The sequence below is a fragment of the Bombus pascuorum genome, chromosome 13 (assembly GCF_905332965.1).
Source record: "Bombus pascuorum chromosome 13, iyBomPasc1.1, whole genome shotgun sequence".
NCBI classification, from domain to species: Eukaryota; Metazoa; Arthropoda; class Insecta; order Hymenoptera; family Apidae; genus Bombus; species Bombus pascuorum.
In genome coordinates this window covers 9,724,277-9,737,270 of record NC_083500.1, presented here as the reverse complement: position 1 = coordinate 9,737,270, position 12,994 = coordinate 9,724,277, and the positions used below count along the sequence as shown (strand labels likewise).

The 12,994-nt window shown below is 32.3% G+C and overlaps 1 protein-coding gene across 1 annotated transcript in view; it reads right to left on the bottom strand.

Moving 5' to 3' along the window:
* Positions 1-9,271: 9,271 nt before the first annotated feature.
* Positions 9,272-12,994, bottom strand: part of LOC132913833 (cuticlin-3) — a 69,034-nt gene continuing 65,311 nt past the window's right edge. The window contains exon 9 of the mRNA XM_060972451.1: positions 9,272-12,915. Coding sequence (XP_060828434.1) covers positions 12,712-12,915 — 204 coding nt within the window. The 3' untranslated portion in view covers positions 9,272-12,711. The remainder of the gene's footprint in view (positions 12,916-12,994) is intronic.

The following is a 12,994-nucleotide window of genomic DNA, read 5'->3' as shown; positions in this document are numbered from 1 at the left end:
CTTTGCGAGATTTTTTAATCATTCCTGTCATTTAATATTCGTTTTATTTCCGTTATCTGCTAAGTCATACAAAAAATTTTATCATTTTATTAAATAAATTTGACTTCTTTCGATGGTTTTTGGCGACTACCAATAAGTAGCTTCTCGAGTTCGTTTTTGGTATACTTTTCATTATTTTCAGCAATAAATTTCTTCAAGTAGATTATATTTGAGTTCCCTGAAGTCTTTATTCAGTTTCTCGTAATTGAAATAGTTTTATAAAAGTTTGAATAAAATATTACATCAGGTGAATGACATTTAATATTTTTGTTAAGGTTACGGCAGTAAGGATTGGATAAGCGTCATATTGCTGTTTGTCAACAAGTCAATTAATAGTATCGTCACAAGTAATTGTCCTCTTAATGGTATATACATTTCAAATAATTTTTTAATGAATTATAAAATTTTGTACAAAAATAAATTTGAAAAAAGACAGTATAAGGATACTAATAGAACATAATACGTAACTGAGTTATTTGCGTCCTGTGGTAGCTATGTGAACTAAAATTTGAAATTATAGCATTTCGCGCGGTGTCATATTGGAAGGTGGAAGCAACTGCAGAGCTCGTCAAAAATTTAATATACAACGACGTGTTATTGCTTCAAAATGGTGAGAATCTGGATTTGTATCAATTGTTATCAACATTTAACATATATATTAATATAATAACAGTTATTAACATATTGCGGACAGATCACGAAAATTCTTATGTTTGTTCTAATGTTTGAGGCTGATCACAAAAATTCTCGTGTTTTCATTGTTGTCGTTTAAAAAGAAACTATCTAATTATACTCTGAGTACAGCTAGTAATAAAATGACTGAAATGGTTCGCAGTATATTAATTTACAGTGATTTGTCATATTTCTATGTAAACAGAGAGACAGGAAAATTTTCAGGAGAATTCGAATAGTATCCGGGTGCTGATAGAACGTGATACGTTCCTGAAGCAATCGCACTCTGATGGTGAATTTTAAAACTAAGATTTGAAATTACATCATTTCGCGCGACGTCATATTGGGAAGAGGAAGCAAGTGCCGGCAGTTCGTTGTAAATATGAAAAATTTAACGTACAACATCAGAATATTGGTTCAATAGTAATTGGAAAAATGGTAAGAATCTTCATTTTGTTTTAAATTCATAATCCAATATAATTTATAGCGATTTGTTATTTTTCGGTGTGAATAGACGGTTATTAATTTTCAATCAAGGCACATCATGTATTATTGAAATGAAATTCTATTTCTTTTCACTTCCCTTTATTTCTCTTGATAATATTTTCCTACATTGTTATAATATTTTTTATAGTATAATATTTTCTGTTTGACTTTTTAAATTTTTATTTCATTCATCAAACTATGATCATTAACGAAACATATTTCGGTAATCGTTCGATTTTATTTGCTTTTTTTATTTTAACATCGACATTTTCGCGAATTTTCTATAATGACATTGACATTTCACGTTTTTTTCCAATAATTCCTATTATTGTCGAGATAGGATGTTATCGCAGACAGGTTTGAACATGTTTTGCGCATCGCGTCATTTACCTATTGCGCAGATATGTTTAACTGACAAAAAAAAGCACGCCATATTTGATTAGTAAAAAGTACATTTGAAACTCTAATAACGGACATTCAAAGATATAATTTGTTCAAATTGGGTGCATTGTGGAATATTCATAGATATTTGATATGTCTTATGAAATATTTTATAATAATAATATTTTAACTATATGAACAATAATTACTTCATAGTTTTGAAAAGGCAGTATTTTCATAAATGAACACTCGATAGGAAGCGAAAGAAAACTATTACTTTGCTTTCTTCCCTGCCCTCTAATAAAGTTTTCTTTCAGAGAATTGTGATCGCGCGCAATGCGGTCGATAGAGTCAGTGTTTGTTCGTTATACCATTTTCAATATTCTTTAGAGCATCATAGCTCTCATTAAATTTAATTATAATCACACGCGAAATTTGAATCAGTGTGTTCGTCGATTGTTACTTAAACGGACGCGTTAGTCTATTATTTTCCTTTTTTTTTCTTAACATTCGCTTTCGGTAGTAGAGTCGCAGGTGTCGCAAGAGGATAAAGCCTCTCCTGGAGCTCAAGAATGTAAGTATTTTATTATTTGCATTTAGCTTGAATTATTATTAATTTCTAGATTTTAAATTTTAATGTTAGGTATCAGTTTTTATAGTTATAAAACTTTTTTAAAATTTTAATTCTTTTTATTATTAAAATTCCAAAATTGAATAGAGATTTATTTTTCATTATTCTAAATTTTCCAACGATCAAAAGTATGTTTTGAAGAACAAATTATAATATTTCATATGTTTTGTTACAGGTTTTTCATAATTTTCATTTTTCCTCTTCTTTGGGAAGGATGTAGCGATGCTTCAAATTTGAGCATGTAAGAATCTTTACACATTGTATTTTATTAATGTTATTCTTTGCATTTTGCTGTAATTATCATTAATTAAAAACTAAAGTCTAGATTTAAATTTTTATATTAGAATTTTTATTTTTATTTTAATTAGAGTTTATTAGAATTTTATTTCCTTTTGTTATTAAAATTCCAAGTCTTCATAGAGCTTCATATTTTAGTATGTTAAATTTTTTGATCAACTAGCACTGTGTTTCTCAAAACAAATTATAATAATTTATATTTTGTTAAAGGTATGCCACTTCTTCCCCTTCTTCCCGTTCCCTGGAAAAGATCTAATGTTGTTTCAAAAGCCAAGAATGTAAGTAACTATTTATTTTGTACTTCATTTAAATCTATTCCTTATATTTCACGATAATTATTATTAATTAAAAAATAAAATTTGATTGAAAATTTCACAATTTGTAAATTTTTCATTCTTAAATTGAATATTGTTATTAAAAACTTCCATTTAATAGAGACTAGTCTTTTATTATTTTATCATTTGAAACATTTTGAAAGTAGTGAACTCTATCATTACGATTAAATTAAAATATTCTATGCTTTGTTACAGTTTTTTTTTCCATTGAATTCGACGATCCCACTTTGATGATGGTTTGATGATGAACTCGTTTGGGTCAGAACAATATTGAGGACGACATTCTTCACATCTAATCGTGAGTCGCATGCATTTTTGTTCCTCCGGTCACTCAATCATGTCGAAGGATGAAAGGTCCGAATCGACACGGGTGATTGGTTGTATACGTAGAATTTTTGACGAGCATAGTGACCGCGGGTATTTATTATACCCGTGAGTAGTAACATTTTTTATTTATTATTTACTAATTCAGGATAGGTTTTCTTGCACACCGCGTTTTTAAATATTGATGATAATATATATAATATATATAAGTATGATATTTACATATTACAATATAAAGTATTTTGTATAAGTAATATAATGTTGATTATAATATAATAATATATTATATTATTAGATATAATTAGTATATATATGCATATATTTGAAAATTACACAATATATTCATTATAATTATTTATAAAATCAAATTATATTCAATATTACTATATATTTATAAAGACCAAAAATGAATGACCAAAAATGACTTCGTTTAAGTACTTTGTAGTGAAGAAGTCTGATACCCTCAGACTTCGTTAATATGGAAATTCAATTATGATTAAAGTTATTATAATGCTGATAAAGATTATAAATGATATTTATTTTAATTTTTACTTTACTATGGTACAGAGCAGTTTTATTATTTGAGTATACACAGTATAATTTCAATAAAATTCGGTATATGGAATATGAAATTATAAGTTAAAATCTAACTTTGTCTGTTCGTTATGATGGATGTTATCAAATTTCACGTGCAAGAAAACACTTCGCGACAGGCAGATTTCAGAATCAAAACAAGTTTTGAACGTTCCTTTGTGTTTTCAAAGATATGTTTTGATAAAGATATCGCCTGAGGATATTTCGAGTAATAGAGTTCATTTAGACTCCATTGTTATTCACTGATATAAATATTACTTGCATTGAATCTTATTTTACGTTTAATAAATATGTATATTCTTCATTAATTTCCTTAATTACAGTTTAATAGTTTAATTGTTCATTAAAATAATAAAGTAAAATAAAGTATAAAATTATTAAAATTTGAAGTGAAATTAAATTGCAAAATCAAAGAATATTAGCCCGTTAGATACAAAATATAATAAATAAGCTAATCATATTTTTAGCATAGGATTTTCAGGTTTAACCCCTTCCATGTTCATTGTCAGAATCTCACTCACGTGCCCAGGTGCTTCTTGGGTGGGAGGAAGGCAATGGGCATGATGAGTAGTCTATAAGCTTAACAATTTTTTCAGCGACTGACGTTGCGTTAGCGTATCGTGCACGACGTATTTTCCACTGTGTGTGCATGTGGTTAGGCTGTGGAATTGCGTCGTTTCTGCTATTTATTATAATCTTAAGATAGTTATGGATTCGGAAATATGAATCCAATTACCATTGGAAATAACATTGTTAGTAAATAGGTATAGTGGATATAAATAGTAATATTACTAATTTAAGTATTACTGCAGTGAAAATTACATTGATTAAAATACGATTATCTGTTCTAGTCAAATTATTTCTTTAGATGATGTGCATATACATGATTATATACGATTATGAGTATTTAATTAAAATTGAAATTTAAATATACCTGGATAATTAAAGTTGAAATATACAGAATATTTTTACGCAATGGTCGCTAGCCATCGTCAGTCGATTTCAGGAAAATGGTACGTACATTAGAGTGTGAAAGTTGTAAGCCAAACTCGGGTGTCGGAGGCGTCCCGGGACGTCTCTCTAGTGTAGGCCTTTGCGCCCGGGTTATGTGTGAGAACCGTGGAGTGAATGTGTTGGTGTGCTTGTTTTGCCTTTTTTCAGTTTTAAATAGAGGTTTCCGGGTAGGATAGGTAGCATATTTTCTGGTATGAATGTTAACTATAAGTAGGTAGGGCCGGGCAGGTTGGCACAGTCTTTCGTCGGGTAGGCGCGTTTTCGCGTGTCCAACCTGTTTCAGGAAATTTGATTTGAAAAATCGACGGTGAAGCTGGCATCACGAATGGAGCATACCATTTGTCTTGAGCCTTGCCTATCGATTTTTCGAATATCGCGGTCGTGATCGCGAGTGGGTTCCGAAACGAACGTTTATTGCTCGAGCTTGCATATGCGAACGGACAGCGGTCGTTATGATCGTTGGTCGTCCATGTGCACTGGGAATAACATTCGCGATTTATCTTTTTATTTTACCTTTATAAGTTATATTTTATTTTGCGATTAGAAAGACTCGAGCTTAGATTTAAGTTTCAGCGGGCATTGCGCCCGAAGAAAGAAGAGGCTATGAGCCGAAGAGGCCCGACAAACTGTCATTCAAGAGGGCAACTACCAATGGTTCTCCATCCTCTGGGTCATCCAGAGCATGGAAAGTCATTCTCGTTACTACTTTGTCACTATGCTCGCTTTTAGTATTTGTAGTAGTAGTAGTAGTTCTTTTTTTCTTTTTTGGCCGATGTATATATCGGTCCACCATCACATTGGGCAAATCGCGGTTTTTCTTATTAGTGTCGCGAGAGATTAATTACGGGTTGAATTAGAGTTGCGAAATAACATCGCGGCTTTTTATTAGTGTCGCGAGAGACTGATTACGGTTTGAAATAGAGTTGCGATAAAATGATAATCGTGTTTGTTTTAGTGTTGCGAATTACAATATCGCGATTGTCTTTTGCAATTTTTATTATGAACTTTTGGAAATTTTTATAGAATTATACGTATCAGAATTTATCCTGCTTTCTATTGTTTAAAATTAGAGTATAAAAATATTAGTTTTTAATTAATTTTAATTTAATTAATCAGAATATTTGAAGTAGATTTATCATATAGTAAATGATAATTTTCATTGAGTTCACTTTAAGAGTTAGCGTTGCGATAATAAATGATCGCGTTTTTGTAAATAGAGTTGCGTTTACAAAATGCCCAAAACCCTTCGACTGCATTTGTCGAGGAATGTTCCTGGATCACTCGATACAGCTGCAAGAGCTGTACAACTGTGATCGTTCATCAGCAACCTCTTAAATGGTTGCACTGGGATATGTCAGCCTTCAACTACATTGGGCAAATCGCGATTTATTTTTGTTAGTGTCGCGACAGAATGATTACGGTTTGAATTAGAGTTGCGAATTATGATATCGCGATTTTCTTTTGCAATTTTTATTATGAATTTTCAGAATTTCTGTCAGAGTAATACATATCAGAGTTTTCCTTGTTTCTTTTAAAAATTTTCTTTCATTTAAAATTAGATTCAAAAGTATTAACGTTTGATTAATTTCATAGCATTGCAATTTGTATTAGCACAGTACAATATTTTTTCATATATAGATATTAATTTTATTTTTGTCTTAAAAATTAGTGTTGCGGCTTTTCATCGCGATTATTTTAATTGATTTTCTAGTTAGAGTTGCGTCGACCAATGATCGCGTTTTTAAAGTAGTGTTGCGCTTGTATTATGCCCAATCTTCTTCCACTGGACTGTGGAAGCACGTTCCTGCTCCTGCATCATCAGATGCAGTTTCACCAGTAGCCTTTTACACGTATATGGCTACGCTGGACCGTTATTAGTGTTGCGAACATTTAAATCTGAGTGTATAGATTAGTAATTATTAGCGTTGCGCAAATAATTCATACGGGTATTTTCTATCTTTTTTTGTTTCTTTTTATCAATAGTAAATTAATAAATATTGCAAAAATGATAAAGCACTCATCGCGTTTTGATTTGAGAATTTTTTATTTTATAGCTACGTATAGTAAATTAGAGTTTGCGAAATAGAATGGATATTCCACTTACGGTTGTCCGGTTACATTGAGTGGATACTTTGACAGCCCTTCTGGCTTTTCGAGTCATTTCTTTTTCAGCTCCCTTTATCATTAGAGTGTTTATGATTGAAAATACTGCTAAAATATGTTATTTGTTAATAATGAATATTTTTCGATTGGGGTGTATCATTTTTAAATAATTTCATTAAATACTTTCATATTGTATCTGAGAGAAAGTAAAAAAGATGTTGCAGTAAGGTATTTGAATAATACAGTTTGAGAATTTGTTGATAAAAACTCATATTATTTTTGTATATTATCACACTACTAATTTATTTGAAAAATATACATAAGTAAGAATATTCAGTTCATCTTTTTGGAATTAATAATTTGAATGTCCGCTATTATAGTCTTCATTCTAAATAAATTAATTCTAAATAAATAATATAAATTGATTATCGATCAGCTTGATGAATGAAATTATTATAAAATTTTTATCAAATAAAATCATTTGATCGTTAAGAAATAAGTCATGAGATTTTAATCGGTTCTTTCTTCATCTCAATGCTCCAGTTCAATTTAAAGTCCAAATTATATTTGAAGTCATTTACTTAAATTCAAATACTTTGGTTCAAATTCGTGTCTTTTTTTGTGCCTAATATGTCTTTCTTTCAGCTGCTTTTTCTTTTTTTCTAAGTACTAATCTAATAAATAAGTATGTTCCAGGTTTATTAACTTTTAGGAGCTATAAATTGTACATATGAAATTTTACCGACATATCAAATACGTATGAACGGTCGACTGGAAGATGGAATACTATGGATTATCAGAAATGGTTAAAGGAGAAAAGACAAATATGAAGAAATGATATTTGAGGCTCTTCTATTAGTAACTAACTGTATCTCATAAAATTGTACTAATCTTTTTATGGTTTAACTTTGTTTCAGGATCCACTGTAACATCGTCGGAAGAACATTATGTCCCATATGATACCTCATACGATTTCCCATCTCTTCCCTTTATGATGTTTAAATTTTCATATAGATTAAATTTTTCCGGCCAGGACTTATGGAAAAAATTTTCAGAATTCTGATAGATAATAGATAGTTAATAGAGGAACCTTCAGATTTTTCGCAAGCAGGGTTTAAAGAGATCTCTAGTAGATTGATAGTAGTTAGGGTGTATAGAGACCCGTTGAGATCTCTGATAGTTAGGGTCTATAAAAGAATTTTTTATTTTGTTTAAGATAATTTAAATTTGAGTTTGTTTCAGAGATTTCTACAGGTCCAGTGGAAACAGACATACGAAGTACTTCAAGATACACAAATAATGTGCAACTCTAAAGAAATCATTTCATGAAATATCCCCTCCCCCGTCCCTTTATTATATTTAGACATATAGTAGTTAGAACTCATGAGTACTTTGGAGTAGGTGGAGGGTAGAGTATTTTGTATTTAGTAGGTAGGACGCTTTTAATGCTTTCAATGCTTGTTGGGCTTGTGTTAAATGCATGCATAATTAAGAGTAGTATTTGGGTAGATAAGGTATTGTAGATGAGTAGTATAATTCTTTATGAAATGTATTTTACTTTTTTAAGATACTTTTAAGCGTCAAATATTTTATATTTTTATAACAGTGAAAGCGTAAAATATCGAAGCACGTGTGAGATACATCTCATAAAGAATTATAATTTAGTTTAAGATTTAATTTATTGTTTACTTTCAGCTGTTCGCGTTGTTTTAGCTTTTCGCGTCGGTTTTCTTAACGTTCCTTTCGACGTTTCTTTTGTGGAACGATCAACAGGCTTGAACGTTTTGCAAATGCACATGGAAAGGAAAACTTGCTGAATATTTTTTATTCAAAATTAGTAAAATTTTGCGTAAAAGGAGGGCGGATGGGATCGTGGATAGGGAGGGTCTCCACTCGCAGCAACCTCCACGTGGTGAGACCTGGATAATCATTATTATTTCATGTACAATTCCTAATTGCATCATTATACGTGATACAATTATGAATTGTATCATAAATAATATGAGCCGATTGGCTGCGATCGCGGTTGTATGGTTGATATAGTTAAAAAGTTTATCGAATAGTTTCATTGATTTCTATACCAATATAGATTTTTATCTCGTCATTGTTTCAATGAAGTATTATGTTTAAGAATTGAAGAAGATATCGTTATATTTCTTGAGGTTTAGTTTACAATCTATTAAATTCTACATTTAAGTCTGTGTTAGGGTATTCGTTTTGCAATTGCAAGATATCATCTCCTGTATATTGTTCATAATTTCATGGTAAAATTAAATTTTTCTTCCACCTATGACTAATGTTGTTATTTCCTTCTATGAGTCGCTAAAAAACTGATAGCATAAATTTTATTAGTAGAATAGGAATGTTTCCTCGTGGTATTAATTAACTACGTTCGTTTATGGTTACAAGATTTATTACGTTTTCGTTATTTACACAAGTTCGTTGTAAGTTTTGGACAAGGGTCCAGAGAAACATTGCAGGACCTAGTGAAGAATCGCGTATCCTTACAAAAAGAACTCTATACAGGCAGTTTTTATCCCCAATGTCGCTATGAACCAATGCCACGAATACGACGAAACGATAACGCTCGTTTGTTATACCATTCGTCGAGTGCTTTCGATCCACGACGTTCTTTAACACTACCGATCGCTCGAAATTATTGCACTTTGTTACACATTTGTAAAACATCGCGACAAAGAATTTTCGATTATTTTTTCATAAAAGTTAAATATCTTACAAGTAAGAACGTCGTATCTCCTAGATTTTATACAGCTTAGGTAGCTCACAGTATTTCTGGATGAATTTTTGTTGGATGTCATGCTACACGTTCGTGGTATTCTAGACAAGGCTAGCTATACTTTTATATGATAGTAAATTTTCACTTTCCATCGTTTAACATAATTTTACGATAAAAATTCTTATTGTACGATGTTCCTGGCCAAACCTGAAGTTTATGAGCGATCGTAGGTGCACAGAGACAATCGTCGGAACAAGCGGTTCCATGTAAACCGAATAAACATTTTTATACTTTTTTTCTGTCCGTTTTCTTAATTTCTTGCGTAATAGCTTATGTGTTACGAGTGTTACGTTTGCGTGTCCATTCTTCCTTTTCTTTCCCTCTGTTCTCTTTAAATGTAAATTTTACGATCTGTACCCACCACCACGTTGGACCCATTTACGCGACCGCGTAACTCTTTTTTTTTCCTCACAAATTAAAAACTAAGAAGAAAAGAACGCTCCACGCGACTAATAAAACGGCGATACCCTCGCTTCTTTTTCGATTCTTTTTCTTCCGCAAAAAGTCACTAGATTCTCTACGACGAGATACGCTTGTCCATCAATTAGCTTTTGGTCGTAAAAGAATCGAAGAAACGACGAAGCAATTATACAGGGTACTTCCGATTTGAACGTAAATTACGTCATTCGTTAACAGATATTTTATGCTTATTTATCGTCTAGGTAACAGTCGGAAGTATCCCGTAAAAGAGGGTATCGTTATCGGAGCAGCACCTCGATTCAATGGAAACTAGTTTACGTTTAAGCGTTATAATGGATTATGCACTCGTTTATTGCCACACTCATGCGAATGTCCCGTGGTCATGGACACGAGGAGACGTTTCACTGGTTTATACGCTACCATTCAAAAGTATCTGGACATTTAGTTGTATTTGACAAGATTCGTTATAAAATTACGATAAATTTTATATTAGGTTGATACGCATAAAATGTTTTTCCAAATAGCTTTAGCTGTGCATATTTTCTTTATATGATTAATAAACATCATATTATGTAATCAGAGTAGTTCACCTACAATTCGATACCTGTGAAAGAAGTTTACCAAATATTGGAACAATTAATACTCCAATATCGATAGTATATAAATAATTTTAAATATCGCAAATGAAAATTAAAAAATATTGTAATAATTTCTAGTGTCGTCTCTAATTATTACTTTTCTATTAGCCAGTTTGTGCAATTTGTTGCAATTCTCATACTGTTACTACGAATCGACAAAAGTATCCAGATACTTATGAACGATAGCGTATCTCCTTCTTCTAACACCTTTTTAATCTTTGGTGTGTACAGGACGATGTAGCGTGATTCTTTTCTCCTCGTTCTCGCGGCAACGGGACTTAATCTCACGAAACACCGTAGCACGTAGTCGGAAGCACGTAATAACCGATGCATCCCATACAAGTTTACCGAGTTGCCCGTTCGAAGCAGCCTCGATTCGTTCGAATGCACAGAAACTTGTCTGTAATCGATTAGCCAGCAGCTGGTCAAGTGCTCGTGAGTTGTTTATTGCTTGTCACGAGGAAATTATATTCATTAAGATCATAGTCGAAGATTCTGTAAGGGAAGCAAACTGGTAACTAGAGTGTGGATTTTTATGCATTTATGAGGAGCTTGAAAGTGCAAAAATGGGTGAACTATTTGTCCATACTCGATAAGTCCATACGAACGAAGTTCTAATTGTATTTATAAAGAGGTAAGATAAATGGATTATTCCTTGATTTGATTTGCATGAAAGTAATAACACTTAATCCATAATATTTAGCAAATGAAAATTTTCTCCTTGGCTTTCATTTTTTTAGCGAAAGATAAATTTGCATAAAAATCCACAGTCTATTGGTAACTGATAGAACAAACTTAGAATTTGAAAATTTAAGTTTCAGAAGTCAGAGATTATCCCTTCGCCACAAAATTTAGGAAAAAGAAGGAGGAATAAAAAGTTCTTGACTATAAATATTGAGAAAGAATTGTCGTAGATGCGGATAAGAAATATGCAATACTTGGCTAGGAAATTGGGATAGGAGGAAAAGAAGGACGGTAGTTAAAAATCACTGGGGCGTTTGATTCGCTTAAGAAGTATCTCTGACGACTTCACCTTAAACGCTAGAGTGAGTCGTTCTGCGCTGATGATTAAGTTAAATTGCCAAGATAATGGAGACAGAGAGAATATTCATATGGTGCGCCTTCTGTTTTTAGTGCGGCTGCTAGGTTAGCTAGGACAGCGTATACCGGACTAGTATACAATATGTATATAATATAATATAATATAATATAATATAATATAATATAATATAATAATAAAAATAATAATAATATAACGTATATATTAAAGTTAATCCTAAGGATTTCGTGTCGATTCGTCTCAAGTTGTCTCTGGCTAGGCTAGGATTTCTCTAAAACTGCTCAGGTTCTAACACGTGCATCTTATGAACAATTTTACAATTGGGGAAATTTCGAAAGGGCAGTTGTTGGGACGAGTTATCAAACAGATGGCAAGAAACATATCTGAATAAAATACACAGGAATTTCTTGATTCAAGAGGTACACCGCCCTAACAGTTTGAACAAATCGAACCTTATTGTCTACTTTTCTTGAAGCTTTTAGGCAGTTTCCAAATTCCTTTCCGAAATTCACAAACGAAGTTGGAGAGGAAATTATCAGGAAAAAATCTGGAGTTTTCATTTTGTATCGTAATTATCCAAAAAAAGATTCTTAGAGTTAACCTATTTTTAGACATTTTTAAGGTGGTGCACCCTCTCTTAATCGAGCACATTCGACCACGTGTTCGGACCTATAGGGTTCTGAGCTATTTCTTCAAAGAAGCAACAATAGCATCGGCAGTTGAGCAAAATCTCGTTTAATCCATCTAAATTCTCTACACCTCGATGCACCGAGGCTGACGTAGAACCGGTATAATTGGAAAAATTTCCATCTCGACATTAATATCGATTGGCCGCTCGCTTCACTACCATATAGCTAAAGTTTTTCATTCTTTCATTCGAATCACCTCGTTTGTTCGAGGATATCGAGGTTCGGATGAACTTAGCTGCTGTGACTATATGCAGTGTTCGTGTAAGGTCCGCTGTAGATGGACGAGCCCGTCGTCGAGATGCTCTTGTGTCGTCTCTTGGCCAGCAGTGCCAGAATGGCCGCGACTACCACCAGCATGAGGATCAGACCCGCGATCGCGATGCCGATGGCGAAGCTCCTCTGCGATATGCAGATATTGTCGGGATCGTCGATAGTCTGCAAATTATACAAGCCAAGTTGCTCAGGATCAGAAAATGAATAAACTTTTGTCTTCTTCGATTCGAAATCAAATATT